At 34.7% G+C, this 14,423-nt stretch overlaps 1 protein-coding gene across 1 annotated transcript in view; it reads left to right on the top strand.

Annotated features, from left to right (window-relative positions):
* Positions 1–14,423, top strand: part of LOC127550356 (ubiquinol-cytochrome-c reductase complex assembly factor 1) — a 133,296-nt gene that overhangs the window by 30,934 nt on the left and 87,939 nt on the right. Inside the window, exon 5 of the mRNA XM_051979190.1 lies at positions 5,450–5,522. Coding sequence (XP_051835150.1) covers positions 5,450–5,522 — 73 coding nt within the window. The remainder of the gene's footprint in view (positions 1–5,449; positions 5,523–14,423) is intronic.

The raw sequence follows: 14,423 nt of genomic DNA, 5'->3' as shown, positions 1-14,423 counted from the left end.
TTCTCTTCTTCTTTTTGCTTTTGCTGCTTTCGACAACTTTTTCTGTTTGTTAAGTGTCTGAGGCTGGATTTGAACTCAGGTCCTCCTGACTTCAGGGCTGGTGCTCTACCCACTGAGCCATCTCCTCCCCTTCCTTTTCCACTCCCCTGCCTCCACCCACCAAAATCGTCATTTCCTATACAACACATCAGGACTTGCACAAAGAGTGGGTGGGGGCCATTCTCTCTCCAAGCTTATCTATTAATAGAGTATGGTCCAATTACTATTTAGCCTCATGTGCTTGGGACCTCAGTGCATCAACTCAAGCCTCAGCCCATTACAACTTAGTCCCAGATGCCTCAGCAAAAAAATAATAATAATAATTTAATTTTAAAAATAAAAAAAATAAAAGATTTACAAAGAGATTACAACAACTTATCACTAGAATAATATATTATGACCAAATGAGATTTATACTAGGAATGCAGGATTGGTTCACTATCATGGAAACTATTGGCATAATTGACTATATCAATAACAAAACTAATAGAATTCAAATAATAATCTCAATAGAGGCAGAAAATTAGATTATAGACAAAATATAGTACCTGTTCCTATTAAAAAAACAGTATAGAGCACAGGAATAAATGAAGTTTTCCTTAAAATGATAAGTAGCATCTATCTAAAAACCTTCAGCAAGCATATGTAATGGAGATAAGGTAGACTCCTTCCCAGTAAGATCAGGGGTGAAACAAGTCTATAAGCCCATTATCACCATTTTTATGCAATATTGCACTAGAAATCTTAGCTTTAGCAATAAGAAAAAAAATAAATTGAAGGAATTATGGTAGACAATGAGGAAATAAAACTATCATTCTGCACATCATAGGATGGTATATTTAGAGAATCAACTAAAAAAAATACTTTAAACAATTAACAACTTTAACAAAGTTGCAAGATATAAAATAACTATATAAATCATCACCATTTCTATATGTTGCCAACAAAGCCCAGTAGTAGGAGAGAAATTCCATTTAAAATGAGCAATATAAAATATTTGGGAGTCTGTCTGCCAAGACAAACACAGGAAATAATAGGAACACAATAACAAAATACTTTTCATAGAAATAAGGTCAGATCTAACCAATTGGAAAAATATCAGTTGCTCATGGATAGACCAAGCTTTACATAATAAAAATGACAGGTTTACTTAAATTAATCTACTTATTCAAAGTCATACTAATCAAAATGCCAAGAAATTATTTTATTGAGTGGAAAAATAGTAACAGAATTAATCTGGAAAAAGGTCAAGAATATGAAGGCCATTAGTGAAAAAATGCAAAAAATGGTGACCTAGGTCTACCAGACCCAAAACTTATAAAGCAGCAGTCATCAAATCATCTGGTACTAGCTAAGACATAGAGTGGTGGATCAGTAGAATGAGTTAGGGAGAGAAGGCGCAATCATCAGTGACTGGTAATCTATTGTTTGATAAATCCAAAGAATTCATCTTCTGGGATAAGAACTCACTATTTGACAAAAATTGCCAGGAACATTAGAAAATATTATGTCCAAAACTATCCATAGACCCAACATCTCACAATTCTATACCAAGATAAGGTCGAAATGGGTGCATGATTTAGGCATAAAATGTGATTATATAATCAGTGTAGGAGAGTAAGGGATAGTTTAGGTGTCAGAACTTTGGAGAAAGGAGGAATTTATGACCACACAAGAAATAAAAAACATTATGAAATGCAAAATGGATAAAAATTTGATTACATAATTTTTTTTTTTTTTGCTGAGGCAATTGGGGTTAAGTGACTTGCCCAAGGTCACATAGCTAGGAAGTATTAAGTGTCTGAAACCACATTTGAACTCAGATCCTCCTGACTTCAGGGCTGGTGCTCTATCCACTGCACCACCTAGCTGACCTGATGATATTAAATTTTTAAAAAGATTTTGCATGAACAAAACCAATGCAGTCAAGATTAGAGGGGAAGCAAACTGGGGAAATTTTTTTACAGCCAGTGTTTCTGATAAAGATTTCATTTCTAAAGCTTATAGAGAACTGAGTTCAATTTATAAGAATACAAGTAATTCTCCATTTCTAAATGGTCAAAGAATATGAATAGACAGTTTTCAGATGAAGAAATTAAAGTCATCCATAATCATCTGAAAAAATGATCTATAACATTGTTGATTAGAAAAATGCAAATTAAATAACTCATACGTATCAGTTTGACTAAGATGATAGGAAAAGATAATGATAAATGGTGGAGGAAATGTGGGAAAACTGGGACACTAATGCATTGTTGATGAAGTTGTGGAATGATCCAACCATTCTGGAGAGCGATTTGGAGCTATGCCCAAAGGGCTATAAAACTGTGCATCCCCTTTAATCCAGCAGTAACACCTACTGAGTCTGTATTCCAAAAAAATCATAAAAGGGAGGGAAGGATCCACATGTGAAAAAATGTTTGTAGAAGTTCTTTTTGTGGTAACAAAGAATTGGAAAATGAGTAGATGCCCATCAATTGGGAATTGGCTGAAAGTAATGGAATGTTATTGTTCTGTAAAAATTCATGAGCAGGCTAAGTTTTAAAAAGCTTGGAAAGAGTTGAATGAACTGATGCTGAATGAAGCAAGCAGAACCAGGAAAACATTGCAATAGCAAGATTGTACAATGATCAACTGTGTTAAACTTGGCTCTTTTCAGCAAGTCATCCAAGGCACTTCCAATAAACTTTGGATGGAAAATGCCATCTGCATCCAGAGAGAGAACTGTAGAGATTATGGAGAGAAAACTATAGAGATTTTTTTTCTTCCTTTTTTTTTTTCTTGTGATTTTTCTCTTTTCTGGTTTTTCTCTCCCAATATAATTCATATGGAAATATGTAAAAAATGAATGTACATGTATAACCTAAAAAATAATAATAAAGTGAAATAAAAAAGAAGGAAGAATGATCTAAGGTCCAGTATTTAAGAGTTTCATTTAGTTATGATGGTGAACAATTTTAGTAGAGTGATCATCAGAAGAGGAGAGAGGTTGCTGAGTAATAAAAGGAGGCCTATATAAACAAATAAAAAGAAGACACAAATAAAAGGAAGAAGATTTTGGAAGTGGCATGGGGAACAAAGAGTATTCCAATTTTAGGATCAGTGTGTTAGGAAAGGTGAGTTTAGTTGCAACTAGCCCTGGAGAGAATGGCCAAGGATGTATTGTCATCTGGGAGAGGCTTCATTTCTCTAAGAGCAAGTAGGTAAGAAAGAATTATGAGAGGAAAAGAATTCCAGAGGACACAATGAAAATAGACAGATGTAAGGATCATGTTGTTAGTGACTCTTGACTTCATCTCAGCATTTTGTGGAAAAGGGACTTTTTTTTTTTTTTTTTTGCTTGAGTCCTGGAAGAATAGACCATTTTGAGCATGTTGTAGCAAATATCTCAATATAAGGAACACTTATTTTTTCAGTTTTTAAATCTGACTGGAACTGGAATGAGTATATAAGTGGGACTGATACTGTTTTTCAAATCATTCTTTATCAAGGCTATAAAATGAACCAATACTATGATATAGGTATATAGGTATCCCAAGTGCTTAGGCCTAAAAGGTTATTACATTGGAGAGGCTGTAGAAGAGAATCATGCTTCAAGTAGGGGTTGGCTTAGATAACTTGTGAAGTTCATTCTAGCCGAGAGTCTGTGATTCACCAAAGCACTGATCAAGAATGGAAAGATCTAAAATTAACCTGAAGAACAGAACTGAGTGGTTAAAATGCTGTGGAACCAGTAGCATATTTATAGAACTGTATATTTTTTTCCCTTAATAGAAAAGATCTAGCTATTAAAACTTTTTAGATTTCTCTTTAAGTAAATGGTTTTGCTAATTCTTTTTTTGATATAAACTGAAAATCTCACTTTTCCCATGAATCTTTACTTAACCAGCCAATTATTGTTGGGTTGATTTTTTTGATAAAATATTTTGAAAATGCTTTTGGAGATGAGTAAATATTTCTTTACCTAGCACTATGTTGTACTGACAGTCTTTGACATCAGCTTTGTAGATATGACCCAGTGATTTTGAGTACTTTAGAGGAATTTTTTTTTAATAACTTTTTATTGATAGAACTCATGCCAGGATAATTTTTTACAATATTATCCCTTGCATTCACTTCTGTTCCGATTTTTCCCCTTCCTCCCTCCACCCCCTCCCCCAGATGGCAAGCAATCCTTTACATGTTGAATAGGTTACAGTATATCCTGGATACAATATACGTGTGCAGAACCGAACAGTTTTCTTGTTGCACAGGGAGAATTGAATTCAGAAGGTATAAATAATCCGGAAGAAAAACAAAAATGCAAGCAGTTTATATTCATCTCCCAGTGTTCTTTCTTTGGGTATAGCTGCTTCTGCCCATCTTTGATCAATTGAAACTGAATTAGCTCTCTTTATTGAACAGATCCATTTCCATCAGAATACATCCTCATACAGTATCATTGTTGAGGTATATAATGATCTCCTGGTTCTCCTCATTTCACTTAGCATCAGTTCATGTAAGTCACTTTAGAGGAATTCTAACGAAGGTCTCCTACTCCAGTTTATTCAGTGACAGGAAAGAATGTCCTACATATTTGATCCTCAGTTTCTTAGAAGTAATTAGTTCAGAAAGAGAGAACATTCTTTATTAGTTATAGAAAAAGCTATTATTGTTAAAAACTCGACTATCTCTGCAAAAGTCTGATGACTTCAGTGATTTCCTTACAGTACAAAAGTTGCTTTTATTTAACAGACTTTAAAAAGGATGTGTAGAAACTGAAGAAGATTCAGAAAAATGGCAAAGAATTAAAGGAATGACTTATTGTCCTTGAGAAGAGACATTAGAAGAAATGGAACTGTTTTAGTCTGTGAGGGGTAAAGAAATGAAAGGGAGGGTGTGGGTGTGTGTGTGGGTGTGTGTGTTGGCTTTTAATAAGGATTCCAACTAGTAATTCTCTTTGTTTTTGGAAGCTCAAATAAAGTGATTAATTTTTTTCTCTCCGAGGCAATTAGGGTTAAGTGACTTGCCCAAAGTCACACAGCTAGGAACTGTTAAGTGTGTGAGGCCAGATTTGAACTCAGGTCCTATTGACTTCAGGGCTGGTGCTCTATCCACTGTGCCACCTAGTTGCCCCATAAAGTGATTAATTAATTAAACTTAATTAAACTTTCAGGGAAAATGTCAATTGGTCATGAGGAAAAAGTTTTTGACTTTAGAGTATAATTAAAGTAGACTTCCTAAGGGGCTGTAGTCTGTGTCCCTCCAGATCCTCAAGAAGACATAGGTAAACATCTAGCAGGGGACTTAATTGGATGGTTACTCAAGATCCCTTTCAGCTCAATAATTGTGAGATTCTGTGATCCCTACCTAATGTACCAGAATGTCCCACTGGTCGTGTCTTGAGTTTGGTTTTATTCTCTTTATCTAGAAGATTAAGATTGCTGCTCTGCGCATGTACACTAGCTGTGTGGAGAAAACCGACTTCGAGGAATTCTTTCTAAGTAAGTGACTGATTTGTAGTAGTTCTGAAAAAGAAAGGGAATCATGTCTAGTCTTTGATTTAAATCACTAATCAAGAAGAGACACTATCCATTTCTTATACAAACTGTTACTGTAGTATCTTTTTCACAACTGAGAAAATTGAAAGTCTTACTTTTAAAGTGAGACATATTCTCTGTTTTATAGCTTTATTTTGATTGAAAAAAATAATTGTATAATTTTATCAGAAGATTACACAGTGATATCTTTATTTTATTTTTCAAAGTAATTGAAGCAAATACCTGTGACAGTCTCAAAGAGCATGAATTGCCAATTTCACAGGTTAATCTTGCCCATTTGGGAGATATTGGTACATTATTATACTAGATGACAGCAGTCATGATCCAGATGTGACCGTTTTCATTGTTATTTTTAATTAAAACAGCAAATGAATGCATTTTGGATACTTTTCTTCAACAGATAAATAGAATTGTTTACTAAAACTATGTATTTTTAATTTTTTACCTTGTGTTACAATACAACTATAATATTCTTAGGCTGCTTCTCCAATTTAGCATGCAACTAATGCAATCTGTATGTAACCATTCTTTCTTCCTTGCCCTTTCCCAGTTTATTCCCCCCTTTTATGTTGCAAGAAAAAGCTTTTTTTCTCCTCCTTTTTGATTTCCAAATATTTTCTCATGTAGAATCAGTTCAAAGGAAGAAAGCATTGTTTCTATACTTGGGGAAGTAGCCGTTGCTTTTAAAAACTATACTGTTTCTACAGTGATAAAATTTTCTTATCCATGTGTTTTAAATAACTTCTGCCAGTTCACAGTTTAAGTAACATTGCCAGTGTGACATCCCTTAAATTGTCATCAACAAACATATATATTGGCATACAGTTCTAAAATTTAGTGCATTTGGTATGATGTTGAGATGGTTGCTAATTGTTCCTATTCTTCAATAAAGGACCCTGGATTGAATGTAGTATTGAATATTTTGAGAATTTGAGCTCATGGCTCATTATATAACATATTTAGAAAATTTTTATAACATAATTTCATAAGTACATATCTTTGTAGTCCTCATTATATAATTGTTTTTGAGCTTTACCCTAACTTAATCTATCATATGTGAGATGTGTCTATAAAATAATACTATTATAACAGTGATATTGTTCTTTACTTAAAATGTATGCAGGATGTCCCTTTTGACATTGTCTTTTGAACTTGAGTCCCATACTTATGAAGAACATTAGAGGCAATAAATAAATATGTGTTTCTCGAAGGTGAATTTAATTGTTTGAAATAGCCCAACATTATTCTGAATAGAATTTGGGATAAGAGATGATTGAGGAGGCTGGGAATTAAAATTTGGGTTTAAAGATGAGGGTTACGAAGTAATGAGGCTAATTTTCATACACAATTTGTGACTTAGTGCTAAAGGCAGTTCTAATGAAAGGGTGCAAGAGTGTTTGGAGTACTGACCACCCTCTTGGCATAGTAATCAGATGGCCTTTTGAAGTGATTACTTTGAAATGGACAGTTAGAAAAATTTAAAACTAGAAGGGATGTGATAGGTCATAGTTACTTACCACAGGGGAAAAAAACCAAAGCTCTGAAGGAAGAAAATAATTTCCTAAGGTAACATAGGATGAGAATAGCAGTTTTACACTAGAACTCAAGATTTCTTGACTCCCAGTAAAGTGTTTTTGTCTCCTAAAATTAATTATACCGTCACCCATACTAAACAATGACAGAGGTAATGCTTTGGGTCATTTCTGACAATTATTTGTTTATTTTTTAAATAGTATTTTACTTTTCCAAATACATATAAAGATAGTTTTCAGCATTAATTTTTGTTCAACTACTTGTATTGCAATTTTTTCTTCCATTATCATCCACCTTCCCCAAACAGCAGGCAATCTGATATAGGTTAAATGTGTGCAATTCTTTTAAACATATTTGCATATATGTCTGATAATTATTTAGATATATGTTCTGATTTTTTTTTTATGATGAGTTCAGTTTGGGATTTATTGAATCAGAATTTCTTCTTTTTTTTTTTTTTTAATTTTCAATAGTATTTTATTTTCCAAACACATGTAAAGATAATTTTCAACATTCATTTTTGTAATATTGTGTTTTGATATAAATTTTTAAAAATCTTCTTTTTTGTTTTATAGCTTTATTATTATATATATATATATTTTTAGCTTTTTATTTACAAGTTATATGCATGGGTAATTTTACAGCATTGACAATTGCCAATCCTTTTGTTCCAATTTTTCCCCTCCTTCCCTCCCACCCCCTCCCCTAGATGGCAGGATGACTAGTACATGTTAAATATATTAAAGTATAAATTAAATACAAAGTAAGTTTACATGTCCAAACCGTTATTTTGCTATACAAAAAGAATCAGGGTCTGAAATATTGTACAATTAGCCTGTGAAGGAAATAAAAAAAAAATAACTAAAAAATGCAGGCAGGCAAAAATATAGGGATTGGGAATTCAGTGTAATGGTTCTTAGTCATCTCCCAGAGTTTTTTTGCTGGGTGTAGCTGATTCAGTTCATTATTGCTCCCTTGGAACTGATTTGGTTCATCTCATTGCTGAAGAGGTCCAGGTCCATCAGAATCGATAATTATATAGTATTGTTGTTGAAGTATATAATGATGTCCTGGTCCTGCTCATTTCACTCAGCATCAGTTCATGTAAGTCTCTCCAGGCCTTTCTGAAATCATGCTGTTGGTCATTTGTTATAGAACAATAATATTCCATAATATTCATATACCACAATTTATTCAGCCCTTCTCCAATTGATAGGCATCCACTCATTTTCCAGTTTCTGGCCACTACAAACAGGGCTGCCACAAACATTTTGGCACATACAGGTCCCTTTCCCTTCTTTAGTATTTCTTTGGGATATAAGCCCAATAGAAACACTGCTGGATCAAAGGGTATGCACAATTTGATAACTTTTTGAGCATAGTTCCAAATTGCTCTCCAGAATGGCTGGATGTATTCACAGTTCCACCAACAATGTATTAATGTCCCTCTTTTCCCACATCCCCTCCAACATTCCGCATTATCTTTCCCTGTCATTCTAGCCAATCTGACAGGTGTGTAGTGGTATCTCAGGGTTGTCTTAATTTGCATTTCTCTGATTAATAATGACTTGGAGCATCTTTTCAAAATATGGCTAGAAATAGTTTCAGTTTCTTCATCTGAGAATTATCTGTTCATATCCTTTGACCATTTATCAATTGGAGAATGGCTAGCTTATTTCTTAATATTGGTTTCTTTTTTTTTTTCTTTTCCCTATCCTATTTCTTTATTTTTTTTTTCTTTCATTTCCCAGGAATTTAGAATGAGGGCTTACTCAGATTTACCTACAGATTTGCATATGGATTTTAATTCTCAGTATTCACTTATCTGGCACAGAAACTACATTTTTCCCCCCATTTGTATATGGCACTCTCATTAGGATGGCCATAACTGGAGCATTTGTGCTCTGACAAGGCAGTATTCTAGTACAACTGCAGCTCTTCTACTCTCTTCCTATCTTGAACAGTGAGCTGGCAGCCCCCAGAGAAAACTGTGATCCAACTTCAGCTCCTGACTGGAATGCCATACAGCTTGAAGTCTAATTCTGTCTTCAAGAAGTTTGGAAGGAGTCCTTGGGGATGTTGGGAAGGTTTGAAGTAGATGTAGAGCAGAACAGATTGTCCTTTAGAATTAGCCAAATTTCATTTATCAGATTGAAAGGTTTCCAAGAAACCTCAGTTTCTCTCTAGGGTAGGGAGCTGCCCAGTATCAACCTAATTCTGTACAGACTTGGTCGGGCTGCCTAAGGCAATATAACACTTGTTTTAATTTTTTGCTTATTTTTTGGAACAGGTTCTGGAGCACATAGACAATAGAGGAAAGAATTTTACCTGGTACTACTATAAGGAATATGATATAGTGGAAAGGAGGATTGCACTGGCAGGCAGATAGCCTCCCAGGTCACTCATTATCTCTGAACCTCACTTGTTTCGTCTATGAAGTGGGAATAATAATGTATATTATAACTGTCTGAATAAAGGGAGTTACTTTATATAATTTTTTTAATTGTTTAAAAATTGAATGAAATGTAAAATAAGAAAAAAAAATAGAAAAAGAAAAACTGGAAAAAAAAAAACCCCAAAACATTGTCATGTGCTCAGTAGAATTTTAGTGAGGATTCAAAATATATAATAATAAATTTCCATTTCCTTTGAATCCCTTTACCTTCCCCAAGCAGATTACAGTTAGGTACATATATCTATATACAAACTTACCACATATACTCAGACATATATATATGTGTGTGTATACATATATAATATATATACATTTATCCATATGTATTTGCTTATATGTAAATATACATTAAAACAATATTAATATGGTTGACATAATGTGGATTTCTCTTTTGATTGAATCTTCAAGTTTGACTTATTAGCTCTACTTTTTTTCTCTTTATAAATTATATTCCAGGGGCAGCTAGATGGTTCAGTTGGATACAGAACCAGCCCTGAAGTTAGGAAGGCCTCAGTTCAAATCCAATCTCAGACACTTAACACTAATAGCTTTGTGAACCTGAGCAAGTCACTTAATTGCAATTGCCTCACTAAAAAAGCAAACAATAACAAAAACCTCAATAAATTCTACTCTTGATCCTGATTGTAGTGTTTATATATATCTTTTATGTCCTATCCCTATTGACTCTTTTACTTTAATTTTGCTCCTTAGTTTGCCTTGCTACTACTTAACTTCCCTTCCTGTCATGGATCCCAGCCTTATCTTCTCCTCCTGACCCTTTTCTTTCCTCTTTATCCCATTCCGACCAATCTATATACCCTATTACACTCCTATTAATCTAAACATCCTTCTGTAACCCACTTTATCCTATACCACCTTTTCCTTTAATTTGTATACCTTGTCTCACTGCCATAAATCAACACATCCTTCTTATCCTTATCCTATATCCTTGCCCCTTATTTCTTTATAGATTTTGGAGAGTACCTTCATGGTACCTTCATGGTACACACGCACGCGTGCACACACACATGCACACGCACACACACATGCACACACACATACACTTTTTTTTTTTAACTCATTCCTGATATGAACGGTTTCTAGAACTACCAGCCCTCTTCCCCCATCTGCTCTCCATATCATTCTTCTTTTGCACCTCATTCGTATAGCATGATTACTATTTTTATCTTTTCCTAAAGTTTTGCTTTTTAGAATCAGATCATACTCAGCTCTGCTCAAATCTTTCTTTTGAGTTACCCAATTACAAATGTCAGTCTTAAAGATATAATATACATTTCCATGTAAAAAACATCAACAATTTGTCCATATTGAGTTCCTTGAAATTAATCTTTGATATTGACTCATATGTTAAATTTTCTGTAAAGTTCAAGTTTAGTTGAGACAAAGACCTGAAAATCTGCAAGTTTGTTGAATGTTCATTTTTTTCATTCAATATTATAGGTAATTTTTCTGGATGTAATATTTTTTGGCCATAGGCCTCAAGTATATATGATTCCAGATCCTGAGGTCTTTTATCTTGGCCACTGATAAATCTTGTACAATTCTAATTGTTGCTTTGGTGTATTTGAATTATTTTTTTCTTGCTTCTTGCACAGTTTTCTCTTTAATCTGGGGATTTCAAAATGTGACAATATTTTTATGTTTTCCACAAAAAAAAATGAATGTTTTTCACAGCTCACTGAGGTGGTGATGAGTGGATTTTTCTATTTCTACTTTCCCTTCGTGTTCTACCCCTTCAGGACAATTTTCTTGAATTGTTTCTTGCCTTATTGTGTCAAAGTTCTTTTTTTGGTCACAGCTTTCAGGTAGTCCAATTATTCTTATATTTTCTTGATGTATTCTGTAGATCTATTGTTTTTCTTATGTTTCACATTCTGTTCCCTCCCTCCCTTTTTTTCCCCATTCTTTATATTTTGTTTTGTTATTTCTTCACCTCTTATAGCTTCACTGGTTTCCCCTTGCCCAATTCTAATTTTCAAAGAATTATTATTATTATTATTTTGCTGAGGCAATTGGAATTAAGTGACTTGCCCAAGGTCACACAGCTAGGAAGTATTAAGTATTTCTGAGAACAGATTTGAACACAGGTCCTCTTGACTTCAGGACTGATGCTGTATCCAGTGTGCCATCTAGCTGCCCCATAGAATTATTTTCTTTTTCCAGATTTTTTTTATCTTTTTTTCTAGTTGGTTAACTTTCTTTTTTTTTTTTTTTCATAATAATGTTTTTCTTTGATGGTTTTTATTTTTTAGTTTTTTCTCAGTCTCTTTCACTTGATTTTTAAAGTCTTTTTTGAGTTCTTCTAAAAATTCTTTCTGGGCAGAGAGCCATTTATCAGCTTTGGGGTAGAAAAGGCATTTTTTTTTTTTTTTTTTTTTTTTACTTCACTGTCCTCCTCTGAAGATGAATCCCAGTCTTCCTTATTTCCATAGTAAGTTCCTATGATTGGGTTCTTTCTTCTTTGTCTGTTTATGTTTTTTTAATGTGAACTATTAGTGTAAACACCTGTGGTTTTGGGGAATGGTGTCCCTAGGTCACTTTAGCTCTCCTCTCTTCACTTTAGCTCTCCCCTCTATGCTGGAACCCCAACCAAGAGCTCCACCCCTCTGCAAGTTCCCGCAGCCATCAGTGACCCTTCCCCACTGCTTCTGCCTTACCAGGTGTGCAAGTTCCTTCTCTCCTAGGGCTTCATCTCTGCAGCACAGCTGGGTCTGGCATTCCTAACCAGCCAAAGTTTCCTTACTCTAACAGGACTCAAACCCCCAATACCCTCCTTGTAGTGGTTTCAGCTTGAGCCTTAGCTGAATTCACCTTGTCCCAGGGTTCCCCCCTTACTGTTTCTGTGGAGTTTGCCTGGAGGTGTTTGCATATCACACTGGTTAAATCCCATCTTGGAATTTTTTCAGGGGCTTTTTGGGTTGCTCCAGGAGGACCCCGTCCTGTTTCAAATCTTCTTTGTTACCATCTGTATTCTCCCTGAGGTGTAAATTTGTTCTGTTTGTGAGGGAAATCCAGAGAGCTTGAAATTTTCTGACTTCTATCATCTTTTCCAAAATCTTTACCCAGATAATTTCTTGAGGTTCATAGGTCCCTATTGATTATGTATATATGTCCATTGTCATGAGTCTTTTTTCCCCTTCCCAATTTTCTCTTAAGGGTAATCATCCCTAAAGTAACTCATGATAAGCAAGATGGTTTATTTTGTTGAGAATTGATTTTCCTTGACTTCTTCGCTACCACTTTTTTTCTGTTCCCCCAAACTACTACTTCTCTGTTATTACTTAGAGTACATTTTTATATTTGACTAATTACTCTGATCTCATGGGTCATGAGATACCGTCCCTGTCTTTAGTGAATTAGTGATCTAGAGGACAGTGTGGCTAGGCATAACCTTAACCACATTAAGCTTCTGTGTTCTACTTCCTCTTGTTTAAGGATCAAACTCCGCCTGCCTTTACTGAGGGAGGGGGAGGTTATCTGCCAGGAGCGATTGGAGAGCCCTAAAATTGTTTTTCAGCCAAAGGTTGTTCTGAGAAGATCTGAGATTTGGCTTCTTAAAAAATTGAAAGATTTGAGAGTCTGGGCACAGAACTGGTTTGTGGGATCTGGAACCAGCTGGAACCCCTGCCTACCTTTGTCCGTGAGTGGTGAAAAGCATTCTTTTAGCTGGGTTGCCATAGGGCTAAGGGTGGCAGTGCTAGCTGTTTTGAATACCATGTTCCTTTGTTGTTCATTCTCTGACATCCTTCAGTTCTGTTTCTTTCCCCTAGACCTTTTCTTTTGCAAAGAATCCTCTCCTTGTCATTTGGTTAAATCCATTGTTATATTTAAAGCACTTCTTGTCAGCATAAAGCCAAGTTCCATGAAGTTAGATGGGAGAAAAAAAAATTTTTTTTAATACCAGAATTTAACATTTCTTTCAAATTGTTAAAACTTTTTTTTTTTTGGTATAGTTTGCACATCTAATCATTTAAAAACCTCTAATATCATTGCACCACCACATTAAATAGAACCATCACATTAGGCCTGTTTAAAGTATAAGAAAAATCACTGTGCACCAAATTCAATATCATATAAAACCAGCTTGGGACGGCCATGGGAGGATAATGGAAGAGGAAAATAGAAATACCAGGCATATTCCTGCCTCGTGCCTTTTATCCTGGTGGCTGGTTAACTCCTAAGGGGTTGGGTGGAAAGAAGGGACTCTCAGGTGGGAGATGATTCTGATTGTCCTTATGGGGGGAAGAGGGAGAGATACAAAAGGCACATCAGAAGAGATAGCTTGGGATGTTATGTGTGTGGGGAAGAAACTCAATAGGTCAGTGCTTTTTCCCATTAGGCACTGTGTGGGGATGGGGTTAATGAATTTTATGTCACTGCCTATCTAACGCTCACTTTTCAGCCCTGGTACAAGGAGGAATGAATAACCCATGAGCCCCTTGGCATTAATTAATCATTGTTTTTAACACAAAATAGTTAAAACATTTTAAGGAAGGCTTCATCAATTTCACCAGATTGCCAAAAGAATCCTTGATCTGAAAAAATTTAAGAATGCCTGTCTTTGTTTGGTAGGAGAGGAAAAAAAAGAAGGATAAATCTTCTTGTGTACTTTTTAAGTTGATTTTGAGGTCTTAAGAGGTATTTTGCTGTATAAAATCATCAGAGAACATTGCCTAGCAATAGCTGTCATCTTTGTATTTTTTCCTATGCTTAGTATAGAGTTTTGAACATAAGTACTTAATAAATAAATGGTGAATGAATGAATGAATGAATGACCAACTTCCTACTAACAATTAAAATAGAGTAAATATGCTATTTCACACTTTGCTTTCAAA

Source organism: Antechinus flavipes, chromosome 2, assembly GCF_016432865.1.
Source record: "Antechinus flavipes isolate AdamAnt ecotype Samford, QLD, Australia chromosome 2, AdamAnt_v2, whole genome shotgun sequence".
Classification (NCBI taxonomy): Eukaryota; Metazoa; Chordata; class Mammalia; order Dasyuromorphia; family Dasyuridae; genus Antechinus; species Antechinus flavipes.
Note: the sequence above shows the minus strand (reverse complement) of the source record. Positions and strands in the feature narration are given on the sequence as shown.